This window comes from Medicago sativa, chromosome 3 (assembly GCF_051527215.1).
Source record: "Medicago sativa cultivar Bolivia chromosome 3, Bolivia_mono, whole genome shotgun sequence".
Lineage (NCBI taxonomy): Eukaryota > Viridiplantae > Streptophyta > Magnoliopsida > Fabales > Fabaceae > Medicago > Medicago sativa.
This window is the reverse complement of record NC_140751.1, coordinates 99,225,367-99,252,741: the sequence shown is the minus strand read 5'-3', so window position 1 is coordinate 99,252,741 and position 27,375 is coordinate 99,225,367. Positions and strand designations below refer to the sequence as shown.

General features: G+C 37.8%; 2 protein-coding genes across 4 annotated transcripts; one reads left to right on the top strand and one right to left on the bottom strand.

Annotated features, from left to right (window-relative positions):
- The first annotated feature begins 22,153 nt into the window (after positions 1 to 22,153).
- On the top strand, positions 22,154 to 23,597 carry LOC146942768 (class V chitinase-like). The gene is made up of 2 exons (XM_085756833.1): positions 22,154 to 23,250; positions 23,401 to 23,597. The coding sequence occupies exons 1-2, from the start codon at positions 22,176 to 22,178 to the stop codon at positions 23,421 to 23,423; spliced, it is 1,098 nt and encodes a 365-aa protein (XP_085612959.1). The 5' UTR covers positions 22,154 to 22,175; the 3' UTR covers positions 23,424 to 23,597.
- Positions 23,368 to 27,182, bottom strand: LOC146942767 (phosphatidylinositol-glycan biosynthesis class F-like protein). Of its 3 annotated transcripts, none has more exons than XM_085756838.1 (9): positions 26,983 to 27,182; positions 26,817 to 26,882; positions 26,662 to 26,704; positions 26,480 to 26,534; positions 26,020 to 26,068; positions 25,406 to 25,473; positions 25,162 to 25,270; positions 24,438 to 24,574; positions 23,368 to 23,746 (listed from the first exon to the last, which is right to left on the bottom strand). In XM_085756838.1, the coding sequence occupies exons 1-8, from the start codon at positions 27,142 to 27,144 to the stop codon at positions 24,458 to 24,460; spliced, it is 669 nt and encodes a 222-aa protein (XP_085612964.1). In that variant the 5' UTR covers positions 27,145 to 27,182; the 3' UTR covers positions 23,368 to 23,746; positions 24,438 to 24,457. The 3 variants fall into 3 exon arrangements, with proteins under 3 accessions (XP_085612964.1, XP_085612963.1, XP_085612962.1); XM_085756837.1 differs by lacking the exon at positions 23,368 to 23,746 and adding an exon at positions 23,900 to 24,261; XM_085756836.1 differs by lacking the exon at positions 23,368 to 23,746 and having other exon boundaries at positions 23,900 to 24,574.
- Positions 27,183 to 27,375: the final 193 nt, after the last annotated feature.

Sequence of the window (27,375 nt, the reverse complement as noted above, 5' to 3'; positions counted from 1 at the left end):
CTTCTTCTCACTCTCTTCGAACTGTGATCGCACAATTGTGCTTGAATTGCAGTTTTTCAATTCGATGATGATGATTCCTTCGAATCTCTGAGAATTGCGAAACCAAATCACCTCAATCTTGAACTGTTTTCATTGTGCATTCGTTGAATTTGAGTTTTCTGTGATGAATTTCTATGGATTTTGGTTATGAATTGATGAATTTGAGAAACTTTGTGGCGGTGATTGATTTTGATTGCGGTGGTTTTAGTTTGTTACGGTGGTGATTGAATTCTGTTACGGTGGTGATTGGAGAGAGAAATTCTGTTAGAGATTTTTGATGGTGATGTGTCACTGAGTAATTGGGAAAAGTTCTGTGTAATTGGTGATGTGGCCTCAATTTATAGGCCAAGTGTAATGCTCTGGACCAATAGCCTTGTGACACCTGGACCTGGACTTGGAATAATTCGGCCTTGGACTATTTTTGGACTGAGGGCCTTTCTGCAAAATTGAAAGTTACAAGGACCTATCTGTAAAAATAATAAAAGGACTGAAGAAATAAACTTGGACAAAAAGGACTAACTTGCAAAACTGTTAAGTTTCTGGACTAAAGGGTAATTGACCAAAAGATTTAAGAAGTTTGACTTAAAAAAAACAAATAAAGAAAAGGACCTAAAAGGAAATAGAGTGACTTAGGGGATTGGAATGCAATTTTTGGAATTTTAGGACTTAGGAAAAAAAACTAAAATAAAATTGGAATAAAAAAAGAAATCTGACTAAACGTAAAGTGAAACGTCTAAAATTGACAAAACGGACTAAAACGAACCAATGGCCTAAATGAGGTACTTTAAAGTACCTCTCTGCCGAAATTTCGTGTGAAATGACCAAAATGCCCCTGGGGCTAAAAACGACTAAAAATGACTCAGATGAAATTTTAAAAGGATTTTTATCAAGGAATTGAATCAAAGACTCCTACAAGCAAAATTAAAAGACTCAGAGACAATTTTTAGAGTTTAAACAGTGACTTGACACTTGAAAAGACTAAAATGCCCCTAGGGGCAAAACTGACCTAAAATGACCTCAAATGTAATTTTAAAATGGATTTTGACATAGAATTGAAATGAAGACTTATTCAAACTATTTGAAAGGACTCAAACAAATTTTTAAAGATTGAAAGAGATTTTGACATGGGAAATGACTAAAATGCCCCTAGGGGCTAAACTGACTAAAAAAAATGACTTAACTGATATTTTTGAAATGAATTTTGACATGAGATTGAAACAAGGGCTTATACAGACCAATTTAAAAAGACTCAAACAATTTTCAAAGATTAAAATGAATTGAATGCAGGAAATGACTAAAATACCCTTTTATGTGAATTTTGCAAATAACATTGAAATAAAATGCAGAGAAAGATGCAATTGATCAGAGACATATCAAATGACTTATAATGCAAGAAAAGAAGAATTGATTAGTATTTTTAGGTCCAAAATTAGGGTATAACAGCTGCCCCTATTTAAGTTTCTTTGTCCGGAGGGTCAAGAGACGAAGTCTTTGAGTTGACGGGACGAAGATACTTAAATATTAACATTTGCACTGCTTTTGGACGTAAAAATACACTTTCAGATTTTTCAAACAAACACGAATGCCATGCAACATTTCATTTATGAATGCAAGACAATCGAACCGGAATCTACGGGCTGTGTCACACCACCAAGGGATTTATAGACATCAAGGTAGAAAGAACGGGAAACAAATAGACAGGTACAAGCTGCTCTTGGGATCGAACTTGGCACTTGACCGGAAACATAGACATATAGGCAGATACAAGCTGTTCTTTGGATCGAACTTGACACTTGATCGGAAGCATAAACATATAGGCAGATACAAGCGGTTCTTTTGGATCGAACTTGACACTTGGTTGAAGGTACAAACAGATAGGCAGACACAAACTGTTCTTTTGGATTGAACTGGCTGTTTGGCTGGAGACATAGAAAAAAGGGTTGATACAAGCTGTTTCTTTGGATCGAACTTGCTTGTTGGATTATCACCACATCATGTGGGAGAGTGCAGACTGTTCTCTTAGAACGAACTCGTCGTTTGACCGATTACAAAGCATAGGCTGGGTACAAACTGTTCTTCAGGTTGAACTTGTCGTCTGACTGATAACAGAGCAAAAGCTGGGTACAAACTGTTCTTCAAATCGAACTTGCCGTTTGACCAATGACAAAGCATAAGCTGGGTACAAACTGTTCTATCGAACTTGCCGTTTGTCCGGAAGCACAGGTATACAAGCAGGTACAAGTGGTTCTTTTTTTTTTTTGGATCGAACCTGGCACTTGACCAAAAACAAGATACAAATTGAGAGTCTAGCTTAACAAGATACCAATTGAGGGTAAGTTGTTATTGACTTGATTTGGAAATAGACATGACCATTTTTGTTGGCCCAAGAGTAAATTGAGAGTAAATTGACATTGATCTGAGTTGAAAATTGACATTGAAAGTTGAGATTGAAAGTTGAGATTGAACAGAGACATAGACATAGACATTGGAAATTGGAATTGGATTGAGACATAGACATTGACATTGGATTGGAGAGTTGCAATTGACATTGAAATTGGATTGAAATTGGATTGAAAATTGACGTTGACATTGGATATTTGACATTGACATTGGAGATTGTTATTGGAGATTGTCATTGGAGATTGACATTGAAATTGGAATTGAAATTGGGGATTGGAGATTGGAGATTGGAATTAGAAATTGGCATTGGAATTGGAATTGGAAATTGACATTGACATTGTCATTGGATGTCAATATTGGAATTGGAGATTGACATTGACATTGTCATTGGATGTCAACATTGACATTGTTATTGGAGTTGAGATTGCTTCGAATTTGACATTTGAAATTGAGTTGAATGTGACAGTTTGACATTGAAATTGAGATTGGAATTGACATTGGAGATTGGAAATTGCTTCGAATTTGACAGTTGACATGATTGGAATTGAAGTTGGAGAGTTGAAACTTGTATTGAATTTGGCAGTTGAAAGTTGGATATGCAACATGTATGTATGGTATAGCAAGATTATTGGACGTATGAGCACACAAAATGCATGATTATGCATGTATGAATGCTTGAAATGCATGATTGGTTGGCAGTTTGACAGAGAAGTTTCACAAAGGCAGACAAGACATTGGAAGATTGGGCACGTAGTGGCTCGTGCTGCAACATATTCACAGGGGGAAAACCTCTTTGGAGAGACCGTCGTTTGAGAGACGTATCAAAACCATGGCTGAGGGCAATAAACTTGTAGAGGAGGGAACCTTTGGAAGATCCTTGGATACAGGTCGCCATTGTTAGGCGTGTCAGTGTTGGGTAAACATTGGATGTTCGCATCTGTGGTCAATGCTTTTCAATGTTCCATTCTTTCATTTTTCAATCCCCATTTTTGCCTGAACCGCCCTTTCGGGTTTTCGATTCACCGGGGAGTAATATTCTTTTCATTGCCCCATTTTTGCCTGAATTGCCTTCATAGGTTGTCAATCAGCGGGGTGCTCATTTTTGCCTAAGTCGCCCTTCCGGGTTTTCAACTTAGCGAGCTTTTCATTTGCATTTTTCATTTTGTCATTTTGTTTTTTCATTCTTGCCATTGACCACAGATCATCCTGGGGAGTAACCTGCTTGTAACATGTATTGAAATAGACATTGATACTCATTTTATTCATGCATGTTTCATTGCAATGTACCCTATTGCTCAGGTTTGTTTTCAAAATAGACAGGAAAAGAGTTTTCAATTTTCAAAAATGTTTGTTTCAGACATTAACATTATCAAATAGAAAGAAAATGTTTTGTATATAGCATTGAAAGTAGAAAGAAAAATAGAGTTTCAAACAATAGAAAGGCTCAAATTGATGTAGAAGAGTGATAGTCAGCCAAAGGCATGACTCCACGGATTTACAAAGCTTGGAAAATGGTAATTTTATTGGTTGGTGATACATTGAACACGATGACCGCTACATTTCATAGAAATTTTGAATTCACAAGTACAGAAGCTTCTGATGAAGAAAATCATTGACAGTTGCAGATGCCCCAAGGGGTGATGGTGATTTGCCAGATATAGTTACTTGTCTTTTATCAACCTCATTTTTGCATGAACCGCCCTTTCGGGTTTTCGGCTCATCGAGGCGCTCATTCTTGCCTGAGTTGCGTACAATCTCAGCGAGCTTTTTCATATATTTTTTTTTTTGTCCCTAACTTTTGCCTGGATCGCCCTTTCGGGTTTTCGATCCACCGGGAAGCGCATTTTTGCCTAGGCCGCCCTTTCGGGTTTTCGACCTACCACGCTGTTCTTTTCTTTCTAGACAAAGTATTTCTTGACTATATCGGCATTAACAGGATTTGGGAGTTCAACACCATCCATGTGCGTAAGAATCAAAGCACCACCAGAGAAAGCCTTCTTGACAACATAAGGACCTTCATAGTTAGGTGTCCACTTGCCCCTTGGGTCGGGTTGCTGACTTATTCTTCTTTTCAATACAAGTTCGCCTTCCTTGAATTCTCGAGGTCGGACTTTCTTGTCAAAAGCATTCTTCATTCGCACTTGATACAACTGTCCATGAGTCATAGCATCCATACGTTTCTCTTCAATCAGATTCAATTGATCATACCGACTTTGACACCATTCAGCCTCAGTTAACTTTGCTTCCATGATCACTCGAAGAGATGGAATCTCCACTTCCAGGGGGAGAACTGCTTCCATGCCATATACCAGAGAGAAAGGAGTTGCCCCGGTTGAACTGCGCACCGTAGTACGGTAACCATGCAAGGCAAAAGGTAGCATTTCATGCCAGTCTTTGTAAGTAGTGACCATCTTCTGAACAATCTTCTTGATGTTCTTGTTAGCGGCCTCAACTGCACCATTCATCTGAGGTCTATAAGGAGAAGAGTTGTGATGTTCAATTTTGAATTCTTCACATAAAGCTTGCATCATGCTATTGTTCAGATTGGAACCATTGTCAGTGATGATTTTGTTGGGAACACCATATCGACAGATGATGTTATTCTTGATAAACTTGACAACCACTTGCTTGGTCACATTGGCGTAGGAAGCAGCTTCAACCCACTTGGTGAAATAGTCAATTGCCACTAGGATGAAACGATGTCCATTGGAAGCCTTTGGTTCAATTCTTCCGATCATGTCAATGCCCCACATAGAGAAAGGCCATGGGGAAGAGATAACATTGAGAGCATGTGGAGGCACATGAATCTTGTCGGCATAAATTTGACACTTGTGGCATCTTTTGGCATGTTTGTGGCAATCACGTTCCATAGTTATCCAGTAATAGCCGGCTCTTAACAGCTTTCTTGACATAGTGTGACCCGAAGCGTGGGTCCCAAAAGTACCATCATGTACATCATGCATCAACTTCTCAGCTTCTTGTTTGTCAACACATCTCAACAAGACCATGTCATAGTTCCTCTTGTATAGGATTTCTCCGTCCAGAAGGAACCTGCTAGCCCATCGTCTCAAAGTCTTTTTATCCCTGTTGGAAGCACCAGGTGGATATTCACGATTCTGCAAGAATTGTTTGATGTTGTAATACCAAGGCTTTTTGTCATTCACATCTTCATCAGCCTGATCTGGCACATTTTCAATAGTAAACACATGAGCGGGTCTATCAAGACGCTGCACCTTGATCACAGGCACGTCATTCCAGTGATTGACTCGAAACATGGAAGACAGAGTAGCAAGAGCGTCAGCCATCTGGTTTTCATCCCGAGGGATGTGGTGCAGCTCAACCTTTGTAAAGTATGTCAATAGACGTCTTGCATAGTCACGGTAAGGGATCAGCTTCTCATGATGAGTCTCCCATTCACCCTTTATCTGATTAATAACAAGTGCAGAATCTCCATAGATGTCAAGGTGCTTAATTCTCAGATCAAGGGCTTCTTCAATGCCCAAGATGCATGCTTCGTATTCAGCTATGTTGTTTGTGCAGTCAAAGGTTATTCGAGCGGTGAAAGGAATGTGGTGCCCCTGCGGAGTTACAATGATGGCCCCAATTCCTTTACCATAAGCATTAACAGCACCATCAAACACCAATCCCCACTTGCTATTGGGATCTGGCCCTTCATTGATCGGTGGCTCTTCACAGTCTTTTGCTTTCAGATACATAATTTCTTCATCAGGGAAATCAAACTTAATTGGCTGGTAATCATCAAGAGGCTGGCAAGCAAGATGCTCAGCAAGGACGCTTCCTTTGATGGCTTTCTGAGCTTTGTATACAATATCATATTCAGACAACAACATCTGCCAACGTGCAATCTTTCCAGTAACAGCAGGCTTTTCAAAGATGTACTTGATTGGATCCATTCGGGATATCAACCAAGTTGTGTGATTCACCATATAATGACGCAGGCGTTTGGCAGCCCAGGCTAAAGCACAACAAGTCTTTTCAAGCATTGTATACCGAGTCTCACAGTCGGTGAACTTCTTGCTCAGATAGTAGATGGCATGCTCTTTCTTACCAGTCTCATCTTGCTGACCGAGAACACAACCCACTGAATCATCTAACACTGACAGATACATAATCAAAGGCCTTCCTTCCACTGGCGGGACAAGGATAGGTGGCTCCAACAGGTATTCTTTGATGCTATCAAAAGCTTCCTGACATTCATCATTCCATACAACAGGCTGATTCTTTCTGAGCAATTTGAAAATTGGTCCACAGGTAGTAGTCATGTGAGATATGAATCTTGAAATATAGTTCAGACGTCCGAGGAAACCTCTGACTTGCTTCTCAGTCTGAGGGGCCGGCATCTCTCTGATGGCTCGGACTTTGTCAGGGTCAACTTCAATGCCTCTTTGGCTGACAATGAAGCCTAGCAACTTTCCAGATCGTACACCGAATGTGCACTTGTTAGGATTTAACCGCAGCTTGTACTTTCTCAGTCTTTCAAACATCTTTTTCAAATACACTACATGCTGCTCTTCATCACTTGATTTCACAATCATATCATCAACATATACTTCAATCTCTTTGTGAATCATATCGTGAAACAGAGTTGTCATACCCCTTTGATAGGTAGCACCAGCATTTATCAAGCCAAACGGCATCACTTTATAACAGAACGTTCCCCACGGAGTGATGAAGGACGTCTTTTCTCTATCTTCAGGAGACATTCGTATCTGATTATAACCAGAGAAACCATCCATAAAAGAGAATACTTTGGATTGAGCAGTACTGTCAACAAGCACATCAATATGAGGCAATGGGAAGTTATCTTTCGGACTGGCTTTATTCAGATCTCTGTAATCAACACACATTCGAACTTTCCCATCTTTCTTTGGTACTGGTACGATGTTGGCAATCCATTCAGGGTATTCAGCTGTCATGAGGAAACCCGCATCAATTTGCTTCTGCACTTCAGCCTTGATTTTAAGAGCCATGTCTGGACGAGACCTTCTCAATTTCTGTTTGACAGGAGGACATTCAGGTCTTGTCGGTATCCGATGTTCCACAATCTTGGGATCTAGACCCGGCATATCTTCATAGGACCATGCAAAGACATCTGGATAATCATGGAGAAGCTGAATGATCTTCTTTTTCACTTCTGGCTCAAGTGTAGCACCGATCTTGATCTCTCGCTTGTTCTCTTCAGTACCCAGGTTGATAAGCTCAATCTCTTCCTGGTGAGGCTGAATGGCTCTTCTTTCTTGCTCAAGCAGTCGAGTGATCTCATACGGTACCTCTTCATAATCATCATCCTCATCTTCAGCTTCATATACAGGGAATTCAAAATTTGGAGGAACCATAGGGTCACTGTGTTCAACGGGTTTATTATGGTTCAATCTGCATAATATGATTGGGATGATTTTTAGAAAAATGTTTTTTCTATGCAGATTTTTGAAATTAATAAGAAAAATACAGATGTTTTGGTTTTTTCTGGCATTACCATTATTTCCAAGAAAAAGGCACTAAAAAGTAAAAAAAACAAAGAGTCGTGAGAAAGACGACAACTTTTATTGATAACGGCAATGCCGAAACAAACATGCCCTTACAAAGATATCACTTTCGCCTTGGGCAGAGCGAAAGGATTGTTATTTTGAAAACAAGAAAAACATGAGCAACAAAACACATTACATGGAAGCATGCATGACTAAAGGAACATCAATGGCTTCCCAATTTCTCACGATGCCTCCTGGTATAACAAATGCAGGCACGTGGCTTCCTTCAGTGGCATTTTCAGTAATAGCATTGATGAACCCAGCACTGTAGAAAGTTCCCTTTGAAACAGCAGATGTCGGGGAGAATCCAAGGCCTTCTTTACGCTTGTTTTCCAAGATCTGAATCACCTTATCCCAGCCAGCAGCTTGCCCTGCTTGAACAGCCTTCTGGGCATCTTTCAGTGAGGCCATGCTAGCACCAACCCTCCGGGGCTCTGCGCCCTCAACAGTCAAGCCTTGGAATGACGTCCCTTCTGCGGACCCTGCTTCAACACAAGAGAATGATGATATTTGGCTAACCAGAAATGCCTCCTCACCATATACGGTGATAACCTTACCGTTTCTCATGAACTTGAGCTTCTGATGCAAAGTGGATGTGACTGCTCCAGCGTCGTGGATCCATGGTCTTCCGAGGAGACAGCTGTAAGAGGCGTTGATATCCATGACTTGGAAAGTAATTTGAAAGGTCTCAGGACCAATGGTAATGGGCAAGTCCACCTCCCCGAGAACATCTTTGCGGGATCCATCAAAAGCTTTAACCAGATAGCTGCTTCCTCTCAGAGAAATTCCATGATGGCTCAATTGCCCCAGCGTGGATTCGGGCATTACATTCAGAGACGATCCAGTGTCTACCAATACGTTGGATATCAGGTCAGATCCACAATGTACTGAGATATGCAGAGCCAAGTTGTGGCGTTTCCCTACTTCGGGGAGCTCATCATCACCAAAACCCAAGTTGTTGCAGGCAGTAATATTGCTCACTATCCCATCAAACTGATCCACAGAGACTTCGTGGTCAACATAAGCTTGCTCCAGTATCTTCATTAACACCTTCCTGTGAGCTTCTGAGCTCATGAGCAGAGACAAGATGGATATCTTTGATGGGGTTTGTAGCAGCTGGTCAACAATCTTATAGTCACTTTTCTTGATAAGCCTCAGGATTTCGTCCAGATTGGACTCTTCAATAGATTGGCCTGCTGGGCCGGTGTTCTTGTCAACAGGAGGAGCAACTGGTGGAGTTACCGTAGCAATGGGTGTGACCACCTGTCTTTGAAACAAGGGTGGACGGACCTTTCCGCTTCTCAGAGTTGTGATTTCACTAGCAACATTATCAACTGTAGCTGGGGATACGAGAGGCACCTCCACTCCATTCTCAATCATGGTTGCATTGTATTTGTAGGGAATTGCTTTGGTAGAGGTATACGATACCGGACCAGGTAGCCTGATCACCAAAGGCTCAACATTCTTTGCCTGAGATACACTTTCAACAGGAGAGTCATGGAACACTGGCACAATCACACATACATCACTGACAATCAAGTACTTGTCATCCATCAGACTCTGAATATCATTCTGCACAACACAACAGCCCATAGAATTCTGCAGACATTCTGAACAAGAATCATGATCATGATTGAACAGAGAAGCCTGGCAGAGCCTGATATGTAGAGGTACCAAGGGAGTAACGACATTGCGGACATCCAACATGGGATCCTCTTGAGGAACGGGAATCCTTTCAAAGGCCTCAATCATATTGACAGCAGCATGGTTTGGAAGCGGGTTGTCAAGGACGTGAGGAACGCTATTCTCAAAAGTCAACCGTCCCTTTTCTATCAGATCTTTCACAATATATTTCAGAGCAAAGCAACCTTCGACATCATGGCCTTGAGCACCCTGATGAAATTCACATGTTAAGTCCTGACGGAACCTCGGAGGTAATGGATTAGGCGGAGGCTTGCCTGGTCTGGTGACACAGTGCCCCTTAGCCAATAGAGTTGGGAGCAGCTCGCCATACGACATTGGTATTGGTGGAAAAGAAGGCTTGGGTCGGGGACCCTGTTGTTGCTGCCGTTGCTGTTGAGCAGGAGGCTGTTGTTGTGCTGGCTGAGGAATAGCATTGACGGGCATTGGTGGTTGACCCGGTGGCAGAGGATATTGCTGGTAGAATGGTGGGAAGAAAGGGTGTTGAGAGTATTGCATGTAGTGATAAGGCAGAGGTAGTTGCATGGCTGCTGCAGACGGGTTACCAGACACCATCCCTATGTCAGATTCTTTTCTCTTGTGATGTCCGTTACCGTATTTCTTTGGTGCACTGTTTGATGATTCACCTTTCTCAAGGACAATAATACCATCTCGGACGGCCTCCTCTAATCGAGTGCCCATTGTAACCATATCAGAGAAGTTGTTTGGAGCAGAGACTATCATTCTCTCCTTGTATTCCTTCTTCAGAGTCTTCAGGAATGTCTGCGTCAATTCTTCCTCATCAAGTCGGGGAGAAACACGGGCAGCTGCCCCTCTCCACCTTTGAGCGTATTCACGGAATGTTTCATCTGATTTCTGAGATAGGGCTTTGAGAGAGTCCCTGTTTGGCCTCAGACGGGTGTTGAACTCATATTGTCCTTCAAAAGCAGCAGCGAGTTCCTCAAAGGTATGGATGTTATCTTTGCTCAGACTAGTGTACCAATCTGCTGCATCGTCTGTCAAGCTACTCTGAAAGCAGTGGATCATCAGTGCATCATTGTCGGCATAGTTAGCCATCTTTCGGACATACCGGATAACATGGTTGTGTGGGCAAGAAGTCCCATTGTACTTGTCAAATTCTGGCTCTTTGAATTTCTTAGGAACCTCAAATCGGGATACCAAGCATAGATCACGAGCTTTAGCAGGAGCACCATTGTTTCCTCGGCTAGCCTTGACCTCACGGAGTTCTCCAGCCAACTCCCTTAACTGTCTCTTCATAGCTTCCATTGCGGGATCTTGTCCACGCGGAGTATCAACATCAATCACCTGTTGCACAGTGTGTACAATAGGGTCGGTAACAACAGTGGTTACTTGAGGCATAGCAGTAGACACAGGAATCTGTCCTTGACCAGCAAAACCAGAGATACCAGCAGCAGTATTAGGAGAATAGAAAGGTGGGAGTCCATAAGGACGGCCGTTGGGCATAACAAAACGAGCATCAGTAGCCACAGTAGATAGCGGGATAGGGGGAATCACCTCAGCAGTAACTGGAATAGAAGTGGCTGGTTGTTCCTGTGCAGCCATCATGGTGGACATAGCGTCATGAGCCTTAGCCAGATCTTCTTTCATAGCAGCCAATTCGGCCCGGAGCAGAGCGTTCTCTTCTTCAAAATTAGCCATCATCCTTCTCTTGTGAAATCTTGTCTGATGAATTCTATCTGGTTGGTAGACTTTGCGAGTACGAGCCACTTTTCAGACTGCGGCGGACAAAACCAGGAGGCAATGAGCACGAGAGAAGTTTTTTGTGGTCAATGAATGCATATGATGCATGAAATGTGTAAATGCATGCAAAAAAGACTCTTTTTACGTTATCGAAGGGTTTTAGACAAATTATAAACTCGTAAACATTACTAAACAACAATTAACATAAACGGGAAACACACAATCAACATATGGTTTTACAAGACAATTTCAACATGAACAAATGGAAATAACAACAGAAAATGGCAATCCTCAAGCATAGGAAGTGGAATCATCGTCCTCAGAGTCGGACTCATAGCTGCAGTATCGTGCATAGAAGTCACGGGCCCCCCTAGCTCTCTTGGAGTCCCTCATAAGCAGTCTATATTTCTCCTCAATCTCTCTCTTAGCCTTAGCTAACTCTTTCTTCAGTGTCAAGACCTCATGAGTCTGCTGCTCACCCTTTCCATCCAAAGTCATGATCAGGTTCTCAGCCTCATAGTATCTAGCCCTCCACTGATGCTTCTCCCGACTCTCCATAGCTAGATGCTCCTGATACATCTCCTGGGTAGGTGGGAGTAGAGGCAAAGGCATGGTAGGAACAGTTGCAGACACATATCTCATAGAGGGGTAAGGCATACCAATCTCCTCAGCTTGGTTTATCACCCACTGTGTATAGGCCTCATGAGCGATACCGGACCTCACACCCATATGCTTTACTTCTTTCTTCCGAAGCTTAGTCCAAGCTTGCATGAAATCTTCTCTAATTCCGGTAGGAGCATTGGAGTAGTGAAAGAAGTAAGGAGCTGTAGCAAGATTGATGGGCTTATCTTTCATCGGAAAACCAAATTGTCGCAAAGCAAGCTCCGGGTTATAGTTGATTCCACCCCGGGTACCGAGAAGAGGTACATTAAGAAACTTTCCACCACCAAAGATGATTTCCTTGACCCTAGAAGTGGGAGTGAGCCAAACCACTTCATTTGGAGTGAGGGCCATAATCCTCTGTGAAATAGACCAATTCCTCGGGTTGTCATGGAAAGACTGCGGAAGGTGCGAAATAAACCACCTATAGAGGAGAGGCACACAACAAAGAATGTATCCACGACCTTTGGCGGAACGATCGTGGATAGCATGGTATGTGTCAGCTAGCAAAGTAGGAACCGGATTCTTGGAGTGGAAGATTATAATAGCATTCATGTCCACGAAGCCATCAAGATTCGGAAAGAGAATAAACCCATAGATGAGAAGTGCAAGAATAGCCTCAAGAGTGTCCTGACAAGTGGTATTGAGGTTGGCTTTCCCAAGAAGATACTCTGAAGTGAACCCTCGGATATATGCCTTAGTGACAAGATTCTTGGAGACATCGGTGGTCTTGAGATAGAGATCTTTAGCAATAACCAATGGAGGAAGAGGATTTTCAGGTCCTGAGAAAGGTATCCCCTTAGCAATAGATAGACCTGTCAAGGAAGAATAGGCCTCTAGAGTAGGCACCAACTGAAAGTCTGGAAAAGTGAAGCACCGATACCCCGGATCATAGAATTGCACTAGAGTGTGCACAAGCTTCTCATCCACATTGGTATGGAGAATAGGCAGTAAAGCCCCGTAACGGCGTCGGAAACCAGTCGGATCCTCAATCTTGAGTGCCAAATCCCTCAAACTTGCCAAATCCACTTCCTTGAACTTGTAGGATTTAGTCATCTTCATCCCTACAATGCTTACAAATTCAACTTGTCTAAGCCCTTCGATAACAATGCATGACAAAAAGTTTATGCATGTATGCATGAATGCATAATTATGTTCAAGTTCGGAGAAAACATGGTGGGTTAAAGTTCAAAGTCGAGGAGTCATGGGTGGACACGGCGTCCGGTGAAGCTAGGGCTTTAGGAGATAGTAACCGGGTTCTAAAAAGGTTCCCAAGTTGCAACCTCTCCGACATATCTCACGGTGTCACGAGACAACTCTCGCTCCATGATTATACGTGGAAGGTCTAACTTGAGTGTAGTATCGCGTGACGACTAAAACTCGAGACGACACTCGGTTTAGCCTCCGCACTACGTCCTAGAAAATGGCCATGGATGGGTTTGGTTATCTACGGTCCATAGCGTCATAGAACAATTAGAGGCAAAGTGCCTAAACGCGACGTACACGCGCCGACAACATCACCCCCAAAATGCCTCAGCTATGTGGGATTGATCGCATAATCCAAAACACGAGGCAACCCCCGGAATGAATTGTCGATTATATCCCTCCTAAATCCTAAGTTCACTCAGCCCGGGTGCAGGACTTTTGATATTCTCACCCCACACGTTTGCAAGAAATTGAACATTTATTCACATAGGAAAGCAAGTAAAAGAAGCAAGTAAAAAAGAAGCGCAAGCGTGGAAATAAAGACTAGGCGTAACTCTCGAATCTCCCCAGTGAAGTCGCCAGCTGTTTTATCTTGGTTTTCGGGTGTCAAACATTGATTACGTTTGAACCTTTCAAACCGGTGATATCTTATTTTTTCCTTGGGAAGGGAAAAAGTAAGCAAAACCCTTGAGAATCGAGGTCCGGGAGTTGTTTTCGCTACGGGAAGGTGTTAGGCACCCATAACGACTATAGTAACCTATAGGAACCGTCTTTAATTTCTACGCGCGCGCTTTATTTTTAAATGCTATTTTGAAAGATGTTATTGAACCTAAGAGTTACTAAATGAAGAATTGGAGGGAGAAGAATGTTTTTGGAGTTTTATTTTAGTTGAATTGAAGGAATTTTGTTCCTTGCCTACGTACCCGTTTAAGGGATCAAATCCACCGTAGTTCTTTCTCAAAAAATGTTTTTGTTTTTGTTGGTTGATTTTTAAGTTTGAAAATGGATTTTGAAGAATAGAAAGAGGCCTCAAAGGCATGAGATTAGGAAAAAAGTGAGGTTGAATTAATGATTTGCAAAATATGGTCAAAGTTTGATTATTTTCATTGAAATTTGATTAAGAAAATGGAAAAGAAAATACAATGGGATATTGGATCCCAAGGTTTGTTTGGAAAAGATTTGAGTGGAGTTGTTCACATTTGTTTGGAAAATTGGTTTTTTTTTTCTAAGTATAAGTCCTAGGCATTCATCTAAACATACAATCCTAAACATACATCTAAACATGCATATTCTAGCTACTTAGTGATGTGTGTGCATGTGTCGGTGCTTGTGTCGGTGTACATTTTTAGAGTCCATTGTCCTTTACATCATACCCTAGATACATTCTATGGCCTCTTTGCCAAGAAATCAAAAGCATGAAAGTAAAATATTACAAGAATTCCTAAGTGTTTACATTCTAACTTTTGGTACAAATCAAGTTGCAAGAAAGAAAATAGAGATGAAAATGGGATGCAATGATGGTGCTTATGGTGAATATGAAATATGAAAGGAAAATGGTTAGTAGCATAAGGCAATGTCAAAGAAGTGAAGTAAGAGGAATATTAGAATGTAAAAGGTAGAAAATAAGTGCAAACATGGCTAAAATTTGTTCATAAAATGCAAGAACCAAGTGACCTATAATCCTCACATTCCAATTACATTTTAAAGGTTTAGAAACAAGTATTGGAATGGGAATTAAAGCTACATGGTTTACTTGACATTTTAAAACAAGTTTGAAGCATATTTACATTATTTATTTGCTTAGTGACTTGCAAGCTAGGTAACCTACCAAGACTCACAATTATGCAACAATATTAAACACAAACAGCAGCTAAAACCCTATGGAATCAAGTGGCATAGGTCACTAAAATTTAGCAAGCACCTTGGATTGAAATCAAGCAAAAGATCCACTTATTTTTAGCACAAAATATGACAAAAATAGCAAGAAAAATGATACCTAATTTTTTTTAACCAATTTTAACATGTGAAAATTATCACAAAATACTACAAAAACTATCAAGAGATCTACATGATTTTTTTTTTGGAGATTTTTTAAAGATTTTTAGACTAAAAATTGCAAGAAAGTTGCTAATTCTAATAAAAATGAAGAAAAAATGCTATGCATATTTTTTTTCAAATTTTACCATGTAAAATGTCATAAAAAAAACTAGAATATCATCAAGAACCTATGGAAATTTAATTGGAATTTCTAAAAGATTTTTGAACAGGCAGGGGGTGCAAATAACAAGAAACAGGGGTAAGAATAGCAACAAAGCAAGGAAACACGCAGGAAACTAAGCCCAAACCCAAGCCCAAGGGGTGAATGGATCCTGGATCCTTCAGGAATCAACGAAGGCCGCTGGATTGATCCAATTGGATCAACCCCTAGATCTAACGGCCAGGACATAAAGCTGGTGAACCAAAACTGAACCAGACCGGTTCAGTCACCTATACAAAGGCTATTGGACCGGTCCAGTCCATTATCACCATTCGTTTCTCTCTCTTCTCTCAGACTTCTCTCGTTCTCTCTTCTTCTTACCCTAACCCTAACGGCGCCGTTCATGGCTTTCACACATCAAACATGATTTTGGACACAAATCAAACATAGAACAGACATGAATCACTTCGATCTTGTTATTTTTCTGAAGAAAGTTGTTTGAACCGTTTGATTTTGATTTTTTTTTGGAGAACAAGAGTTCGAAACGCTTCGATCTACACGTTCTTTGAAGACGAGCGTTCAAAACGTTTCGATCTACATGTTTCTACAGGTTTGATTTCGGATTCTTGTGTTTTTTAGGGTTTCAACTTTCTTTTCAAAATTTTTTGAACCAAAACCCTAATTCGAACTACTTTCTTCATTATTCATGGATTTGAAACTCAATTGATGAAATAAACGGTGAATTTTGGACGATTCATGTTTCTAGGGTTTCGTTCGAACTTCTTCGAATCTTTTTCAAAATCTTTCTTCAATTCACCGTTTATTCTTGATCTCAAACCTTCGATGATGATTTCGAAGCAAAAACGAGGAGGTTTTTCATGAATATACCTGGATTTGTTTGGAGATTCGAACAAAAAGATCCACGCAGCTTTGAATTTTTCTGATAGGCTTCGAAACCGAAAATAAATCGGTGTTTTGATCTTTCTCTTCTTCGAACTGTGATCTTGCTTCAATTCCTCTTCTTCTCACTCTCTTCGAACTGTGATCGCACAATTGTGCTTGAATTGCAGTTTTTCAATTCGATGATGATGATTCCTTCGAATCTCTGAGAATTGCGAAACCAAATCACCTCAATCTTGAACTGTTTTCATTGTGCATTCGTTGAATTTGAGTTTTCTGTGATGAATTTCTATGGATTTTGGTTATGAATTGATGAATTTGAGAAACTTTGTGGCGGTGATTGATTTTGATTGCGGTGGTTTTAGTTTGTTACGGTGGTGATTGAATTCTGTTACGGTGGTGATTGGAGAGAGAAATTCTGTTAGAGATTTTTGATGGTGATGTGTCACTGAGTAATTGGGAAAAGTTCTGTGTAATTGGTGATGTGGCCTCAATTTATAGGCCAAGTGTAATGCTCTGGACCAATAGCCTTGTGACACCTGGACCTGGACTTGGAATAATTCGGCCTTGGACTATTTTTGGACTGAGGGCCTTTCTGCAAAATTGAAAGTTACAAGGACCTATCTGTAAAAATAATAAAAGGACTGAAGAAATAAACTTGGACAAAAAGGACTAACTTGCAAAACTGTTAAGTTTCTGGACTAAAGGGTAATTGACCAAAAGATTTAAGAAGTTTGACTTAAAAAAAAACAAATAAAGAAAAGGACCTAAAAGGAAATAGAGTGACTTAGGGGATTGGAATGCAATTTTTGGAATTTTAGGACTTAGGAAAAAAAACTAAAATAAAATTGGAATAAAAAAAGAAATCTGACTAAACGTAAAGTGAAACGTCTAAAATTGACAAAACGGACTAAAACGAACCAATGGCCTAAATGAGGTACTTTAAAGTACCTCTCTGCCGAAATTTCGTGTGAAATGACCAAAATGCCCCTGGGGCTAAAAACGACTAAAAATGACTCAGATGAAATTTTAAAAGGATTTTTATCAAGGAATTGAATCAAAGACTCCTACAAGCAAAATTAAAAGACTCAGAGACAATTTTTAGAGTTTAAACAGTGACTTGACACTTGAAAAGACTAAAATGCCCCTAGGGGCAAAACTGACCTAAAATGACCTCAAATGTAATTTTAAAATGGATTTTGACATAGAATTGAAATGAAGACTTATTCAAACTATTTGAAAGGACTCAAACAAATTTTTAAAGATTGAAAGAGATTTTGACATGGGAAATGACTAAAATGCCCCTAGGGGCTAAACTGACTAAAAAAAATGACTTAACTGATATTTTTGAAATGAATTTTGACATGAGATTGAAACAAGGGCTTATACAGACCAATTTAAAAAGACTCAAACAATTTTCAAAGATTAAAATGAATTGAATGCAGGAAATGACTAAAATACCCTTTTATGTGAATTTTGCAAATAACATTGAAATAAAATGCAGAGAAAGATGCAATTGATCAGAGACATATCAAATGACTTATAATGCAAGAAAAGAAGAATTGATTAGTATTTTTAGGTCCAAAATTAGGGTATAACATCATGCTTTAAGACCATCTTTTTTTTTTTGAAAACTCGGTATCCGATCCAAGAATCGACTAATCCGAGGGGACCAATCCCACCGTCCACTTGCGGGGGGCCCGTTTAAAGCCAGAGCAAGCTCTGTATGGACTTAGCCCACCGAAATTGGCACCAGAGGGAATCGAACCTGAAACCTCTGGAGGAGCAAACTCCAAGATCCCAAGTCAACCACTAGGTCAACCCCAAATGGGTTCAGAAGGAGGAAAGAATGCGTGCAGCTTTAAGGCCATCTTGTTGATGCCCATTGCATCGAAAGAGAATAGTTAGACAACAACTTCGTGATATGTTTTTTGTCAAAAAAAAAAACTTTGCGATATGTTTTAACTGGTTGATGTTGATGGGGCATCTTGAAAAACTAAATCTAGAGAAAGAAATTTAAGAAACAAGAGCATTATATTCAAAAAGACAAAGATCATCATATACTCCCTCCGGTCTCAAATATAAGAAAATATTCCTTTTTTAGATTCATTGAATAATTAATGTATCTGCTTGACAATGTAGTCCAGATACATTAACTACTCAATGAACCTAAAAAAGGAATATTTTCTTATATTTGAGACCGGAGGGAGTACCATGTAATTGAAATGTCATACTCCTATATTGTTAGTTGACCAAGAATGATGTTTCGAATAAGACAAATTGTAGTAGTATAAACCTTAGAGAATTAAAATCTGGGTCACCATATACTTGTCCCAATTTCAAACCTCCCAAGTTGAGAGACTTTTCAAAATGAATGCATATTGCGCAGGAAAGTTGAATTACGTGAAAGTGGTTTTTAATTTGTTTTTTTCTTTCAAATGTAAAACTTTAATTTGCTTTCTTTCAAGCATCTAAGCGGTGTTTTAAATTTCAAACCTATGGATATAATCATATAACTAACTGAATAAGTTACTTTAGATAATTCCTTCAAGAAAAAAAAAGTTAATTTAGATAATGATGAGTATAATTAATGTATAAATATAACGAAATTGATACAAAAATCAAGGAATCAGCCCCAAAAAGTGAATAAGAATGTAAATTTATACCAATATACTCCATATTTATTTGACCTTAAAAAAAACTCCATATTTATTTGACCTTGTCAAAAAAACTCCATATTTATTTGACAACTCAATTATTTTTTTCCCTAAAAAATAACTTAATTATTTTTATATTTATGACTAACTACAAATAGATTTTTTACAGAACTCAGTTATTTTTAATAAGTATGTAATTTTTTCAGCCGTCAGTGGCTAGAAGTTTGACTAACTACAACTCAATTATTTTTTTAAGGAACTAAAAGACTATCTACAAATTTTGTCAATCCTTTTCAAAATTCAAATTTGAGTTTAAAAAATAAAACATAAATATCTAAACCGAAATTTAGATAAGTTTGAATATAGATATTATAAAATTGATATAAATTAAATTAAAATTAATTTAACCAAAACAAATAGAATCCGCTAGTCATTTATAAAAAAAATAATAATAATATGGTATTAAATATATTTATCAGCCAAGAAAAATCTGTAAACAAAATATATCATCCAAGAAGATACACATTTCAATAAATGTCTAAATTTATTTTTTATTGCAATAAAAAAATCCTTGCAATAAAAGAAACTTTTTTAAATATTTTGGAGGGCATTGCTTTAATAAATATCTTAAAAATATGGAAGATTTATTTTTATTAAATTTTTTAAAAGTAAACTTTAAAAAAACTTCATATAAAAATTTAGTTTAAAAAACTTCACATAAAAAAATCATTTTGATCTTTTTGATATTTTTTTAACGGGGATAATAAAAATTTTAAAAATGGTCAAAATGTCAAATTACTCTTTCAATTATATCAAAGGAGTTTAAATTAGCTTCTACTATTTTGGAGTAAGTGCTTCTCATAGAAATCATTTTAAAAATATATTTTGGGAAACGTAACTTTTAGAATTACCAGAAAACGTAACCTTTAGTAAAAAAAAAAAATCACCTTTCTTGGTGGAATAAAAAATATCCCAATTTTAGTGAACGTTTTAAGTTATCAATATATACTCATTTGAGGTTGGCCTAATTGTTGGTTTGAGATCTTGAAGTGTGCTTTTTTTAAGGTCTCAGATTCGATTTTCCCTGATGTTAATTTCGGTGGACAAGTCCATACGGAACAAAGCCCCCGCAATATGGGTCAATGATGAAAGTGAACGAAATAACACGTTACGTAGTACATCGTTTGTTTGAACTTTTTGTGTGGACGAAACAACCTCACATTAAGGGTCTGTTTGGATGATCAAAGAAAGTGAAAGGAAAGATAGTAAAAGGAAAGATTGTTGAAGGAATGAAAGTGAATAGAAAGTGAGTGGAAAGTGAGATGATTATTTAGTTGTTTGGTTTGAGTGATAGTATGAAGAAAGTGAAAGGAAAGATAGTTATATTGTTAGTAAATTGACAAAAATATCCCTATATAATAGATATAATATTTAAGTATTTATTTATATAAATATATTATATTATAAATTAGAATTAAAAATGGTAGATTGAAGTGACGGTTGAGGGAAGCAATAATTAATTAAAGGAAAAAAAATAGCATAGATAATATGGACATGGAAAAAAAATATAGTAACACGACATATCCTTTTGATTTTTTTGAACGGGAAGCATTTATTTTGTTTCAACACCAAGGTTACTTTGGTCATTTTCAGATAATATGGACACTTCCTCACCTTTCCGTCTAATTCAGTGGGGAAAGGTTTCCACTGTGGGTCCCACTTAAAAACATTCTTTCCTCAACTTTTTGCAATATTGCCAAACAGCAGAAGGGGGATCAATCCACTCACTTTCTTTCCTTTGTCTAATCTCTCCATAGAACCAAACACACCCTAAAGAAGAAAGGTTGAAATTTTCAATTAATTCATTAAGATTAGGTTGAAAATATGGAAGGTTGACTCACCTCCGATTTAGTTTGGGAAAAGTTTACAGCCACCAAAATACACTACGCAACCTTGGTAGCTAATGAAGTACAGATTGAAGATTTATCGAAGTTCATAACCAGTTAGGAGATTATTGTCTTCATGTCTTGCTTCACCACCCTCTAACTAGTCTAGTATTTATGCTGTTTTAATTCTAACCTTTGTTCTACATGATGTTTAATATGATATTTAAAGAGTTTCGCTAGAAGACACCATGTATGAAGATGTATTTTAGTAAGTTATACTATAGATATTTGTTAAAAGACATCAACTAATTTTTATGAAAGTGTCTTTTAGCAAGTTATAACTAAAAAGTTGATAATCTCACCTTGAAGCGTGGATTGCTAAAAGACACATTCATGAGGTGTCTTCTAGCAAAACCCATATTTAAATTACTAATAAATAACTCGTATTTCATTGATAAAAAAAATAAATTATACTCTTATATTAAAATATACACTTATCTCTCTTGGTCGTTTAATCACCAAAACATTGTGATTGTTTTTTTTACACCAAAACATTGTTGTTTGAATTGAAATAGTCAAAGAGTAATTAATCATTTGACAAAAAAATCGCATCTTGTTGTCTTCCGGAGCTTAGCTAAGTTGGCAGAAACATTGCCATATGTACGAATCGGAGTTCGAACCTCAAATTCTCCTCTCATTCAGCTTAAAGGACAAACTTCTAGTCACTAAACTACTTAAAAATCACATCATTTTTAAAATTATTTATTTGGCGTTAATCCTCCGATTCTCAAAAGTGGCATTGTAATCTTTAACTTATTTGTGGATAACCGTTCAAGTATGATACCAGTATAATTTGATTATAATAATCACAATCACAATTTGCATACAATTTAATATTCATTCTAAAGTTATAAAAAACAATTTAATATTCATTCTAAAGTTATAAAAAACACGTTTTTGCAATAAAATCAAGAATCCCATTCTTTTACATATGGATAAAGAATCCAGAGAAAGATTTAGAAAAATTGTTTGTATAATAATAAAGAAATCTTTCATTTTTAGGTAAAAAACAAAGTCTACCATTTTTATTGTTATTTGTTTTGTTTAGGAGAACAGTTCTCGACGCCGAGAAAGCACCGCAGTTCCATACGATAAGCTAAGGTTGGAGGAGAAAACTTATTAAACAAGCAAGAGAAGAGTCAACAAAATGTGCTGCTATATTGTTATATATCTATCTATATATCACTTATCCGAGACAATCTGCATAGCAACCCAGAAAATGGCCTACTCAAAAAAACATTCATTCCTCTTGATTTCTACTCTCCTCATGATTCTCCAACTCCAATTCTCTTCTGCAAAAGCTGAAATTAAAGGTGGCTATTGGTATTCTGATAGTGGCCTTGCAGTTTCTGACATTGATCCCTCTTATTTCACCCACTTGTTCTGTGCATTTGCAGACCTTGATTCTAATACCAACCAAGTCACCATTTCTTCTGCAAACGCAGCTAGTTTCTCAACCTTCACTGAAACCATTCAGGCAAAGAGTAGTTCAGTGAAAACCCTTTTATCAATTGGTGGTGGGGGTGGTCCTACTTTGGCACAAAAATTTGCCAATATGGCTAGCCAAGCCAGTAGCCGAAAATCGTTCATAGATTCTTCAATCCAACTTGCCAGAAATAACAACTTCAATGGTCTTGATCTTGACTGGGAGTATCCATCCTCAGACACAGACAAGGCCAACTTCGGTTTACTCATTACAGAGTGGAGAGCTGCTGTGACCCAAGAGTCTAGCAGTTCTGGCAAGCCGGCACTGCTGTTATCTGTTGCAGTGGGTGGCTCTGATCAGATCACCCCATTGGAATACTACCCAGGTCAGGATATTGCAAGCAACTTGGATTGGGTCAATGTAATGACTTATGACCTTTTCACCTCAGATAGTTATCCAACCACGACACAACCACCTGCTCCTTTGAAAAACCCGACAGGCCAGTTCAGTGCAGATGAAGGAATCACAAAATGGATTGGGTTAGGAGTTCCAAAAAGCAAACTAGCATTGGGTGTACCTTTCTACGGTTTCAAGTGGAGTTTATCAGATCCTAATAACCATGATATTTTTGATAAAGCTACACAGGGGCTTGGGGCAGTGAAGTACAAGGATATAATAAATGTTGGGGCGCAGGTTGTGTACAATTCCACATATGTTACTAATTATTGCTTCATAGGGACAGATTGGTATGGATACGATGACACTCAGAGTATATCTGCCAAGGTTGCTTATGCCAAGCAAAATGGATTGTTTGGATACTTTGCTTGGCATATTGAACAAGACAGCAACTGGGCTCTTTCTCAAGCAGGTGGGTAGATCAGTTTCCTAATTAAACATAGCTTCGTTGCACTTTTTATAGATATTTTATAATACTCTCTCTATATACAACTATATATTTTATAACTGTCTGATTGTGAGTCATTCTAACGGGAAAAAAAATTAACTGTATTTTTTGCAGCTTCTCTAGCATGGGCGGCCTAGTAATGGATTGTAGACATAGTCATGTGCTGAAAAGAGAACAAAGATTGAGGGCTATCTAAAGTATATTAAAGTAACTTTTTAGCTTTTATACTCTCATGTAATAATAAAAAATAAGAATGAGATATTTAAGGATCTCTAGTAATAAAAAGGAACTCTTGCCTTTACTTGATCTAATCATTAAGAAAACTTCTACTGCAATATTTTTAGCTTCACAGGCATGGCAATCGTATATGTGGATTGTGGAGCAATAGTCGTACATTGCTTTTCAGTTTTAGCTCTGATATAACTGGTTTTGCTGTCTCCGTATGTTGAACTGTCGTGCACTTTTATACCAAAAGAAAAAGGTCAGAGAATAAAGATAGAGAGCAGTTAGTTTACTTAACAGCAATAACAGTTCATAGACATCAATTAATGGAAGTATCTCTCATTTGATTGATTGTCACTATTTCAAGCAAAACCAGTGAGAAAACGACATATAATGGAGCATTAAATGTCTAAATTGAACAAAACAAAATTCATATTACAAGATCTGACATTATCGTCGTTACATTATATATTCTAAATAAACGAGTGAATTCATAACATATGATTATCATCCTAACATCATATAAATAAGTTAAAGTTTTTGCTAAAATGGTTTAGGACCCTCCCCAACCTAAATGCTTTACCTAAAGTGGTCTTCAAGTCGGACAACGTATCTTATTCTTCTCTTGTAGGTTGCAGTTGCGCTTAAACTCGTGACATATCAATGATTCTTTTTCCTTGTAAATTAGGTGCCCTGTGATGATGGTAGTCTTTTTGTACTCGCTTGTAATAGTTACACTCCACATATTTAACCCTTTTGAGAATGAATAGAATTACTGGTAGCAAGATTTAACAACAGGCAAATTCATAGAATGACATTATCAAAATACTATTAAGAGTCTTATTTATATTTTTCTTCGTTTCTATCCCCTCTTAATGATTTCAACAAAGTATCAAAATTGGATGATATTTTATGAACTTAGCAATTACCAGAATCAGTCATTTGCACTTCATTCATTTTTGACATGTAGCAACCTACTACGATGAGCAAGAACAAAGCCTAATGATGCAACCAATGCCACCAGGTAACCAGCTAATGTTCCAAAGCTTACAGAAATAGGCCATTCCTACAAATTAAGATGAACAGATTACTCTAACAACCAAATTGAGAGAACTTAAGAACAACAGAACAAAACTAGGAATGAAGTGTATATATCTTAAAGGGAGATGTTCAATAAATTTATATTCCAATGACTATATTGAAGTTTTAATGTTTGGCGAGCAATTCTTGTATCCTTCAGCAAGATAAACAATGCCAAAAAGTAAACGGATGAATCAGGCCATCTTAGACCATGGTACTTCTACATTTTAGATTTATATAAAACCTATTATTTTATTAGTGCTATAGCACAGAAACTTTCCCTTTCTGAAACACATTTCAAGCATAGTAGCTAGTAAGAAGAGAGATGCTGGTTTTTAAAAAATGTCATCATAAACATGAATATAAATAACTGAAACATCTTCAAGTGATTAAACAAGTTAAAGAGGGATGATATATGCAAAAATAAAGTAATTGACTTAGGGAAGAGAATGTGTAGAGGTATGTGGAAGAAATGTAACTTTGGTAATAGTAAGAACTGCTCTTCCTATTCGCTCTAGGTAGTATACAGGGATCAATCATCTCAAGTACAAAGGACCAGAAAAAAGAAATTACCTGCCAGGGCCTCTCCCAGTCAAGCGGCATTGGCCAGGCCCCAAACCATCCCCCAATAACTGCTCCATGGGCATGTAAACAAATCAGGTACTCAATAGATCCATTCGGCCTAAACATAGTACAAGGATTATAAAAATGTAAATACAAGTACCAAACTGAAAGGACCAAATAAGTAGATTGCGTTGTGTGGAAAACTTTGCATAACCAAACTTGTAAAGAGTTAAGAAAATTAACTGAAACATACTTTGTTTGTGCAAATATACGTTTCCAATCAGCCCATGACGAACCAAGAACACACGATGCTGGAACTGTCTGCAATAGCATAAGTTGTGCATCAATGAAAGTGTAAAGATGTAATTTATTCAGGGATGGGGAAGAGGATTGATAAGAAATTCATTTCACTACTTGAAATATAGTTGTAGGAGATCTTAATAAAAAATCTTCCAAGAAAAATAGATGTTTGAATTGATATAGTGGGGACATGTCTGAAAGTGATAATGATGCAACTCACTTTCACTTCAATATATGTTGGCTGTCGAGCTTTTCTACAGTGAGGTAAAAAAATATCAATGGCTTATATCTAGAACCTTCCCCAACTGAATCAGATCAAACGTATGTTGTAGACCAGATGATTGATAACATGTAACCGAAGGATAATAGATGTGGTTTTGTTTAAACATGAAAAAGTCTAAGCTAACACCAACATTTCTTTTATGAGAACACAACTTCTACTAAAATAAGATGAATTGCAAAGCATTTTAGTAATATGAGACGAGTTCAATAAAATAAATAACAGAAACATAGTCTTGAAGAAACAGTAACCGTAAGCAAGAAAATGGCAATGGATCAGTCACTCACTGTGAACAATGACATCATAAGAGACCAATATAGAGTCTTGGGCAGGAACCTGTTTCAGGTAAATTTGAAAAGAAAAATCATTGTACACTCTAGTCATTAGGAGATCTTCAAAGTTGAAAATGAAAGGGCATCTTTTACACATAATAGAAGGGGGGTCAAGTCTTTTTGTTTAAAGGAGCAGTGCTATTTAAACTTAGGCCCTGTTTGGATAAAGATAAACATTTTAATTAAGCGCTTATAACATAAACACTTATTAGTGTTTATTTAAAAATTATTTTCATATACATTGTAAGTTGTATTCAAAAGCTATCATTGAGAGCTTATGAACATGTCATACATTGTTTTCATAAACTTAAAAAAGTCAATCTAAACAATTCCTGGATTCCTCTATCTTATCAATAATGAACTCAATCCTGAGCAGAAAAAAATAATGTACTCCAGAAAAACTGATTTAACTTACTGAAAGGTAACAGGCGCACCCAAAGCGATAGCTGCTAAAGAATTTAGCAATGCCCCTGCAGAGTAAAAGATAGAAGAAGTATCATCAATTTTTATAGAACACAGAGTCACTCTCATGACATTGTATTGTAAGCGAAATGATAGTAAAATGTGAAAGTAGCAATGATATTTGAACTAACTAACCTGCTGGGAGTCCTAGAATACCTCTGGCAACAGCTCGCAGGTACTGCATATAGAACATACATACATACATACATAAATAATGATGAAACAGAAAAAAGATAGAATATTGTTTATTATTGAATTGACATGGAAGGAAGAGGCATGCAATGCATTACCGAAGATTGTTGAGGATTGTATCGATAGCGACTGTAGAGAAGGATGACGATTGGAAGCTCAATAATCTAAACGACGACGACGACGAAGGCAGTGAATTAAAAGATAAGAATTGAGAAATTGAATAACAGAAAATAGAAAGAGATGGTAGGTAGGTAGGTAGGTTACCGAAATGAGGAAGAGAGTGAGAGAAGGATCGGTAACGAGGTTGATGGAGTAGACAGTGTTAGATATCCAGAAAGCTAGAGCTAAACCAAGACCGCATAACAAGTTTACTGTAAAGGCTTCTGAACTTGAGATTTCCGCCGCCGATGATTTCCGCCGATCCATGGCGATTTGGAGAGGGAGGATCAATGGCTTGATTTTGTAAATTTAATTTCACAACAGGGGTATTTTACTTTTTTTTTTCTCTCTTTTTTAGTCTTTTATGTTTCTATTTTTTTACTCTTTTATTATTTGTTTTTTTTTTTAAATATGTCTGTGGTCCCTGTAAAATTAGGAGCTTTTAAGTTTAGTCCTTACTTAATTTTAATAGTTTTTTTTACTCCCTATAAAAAAATT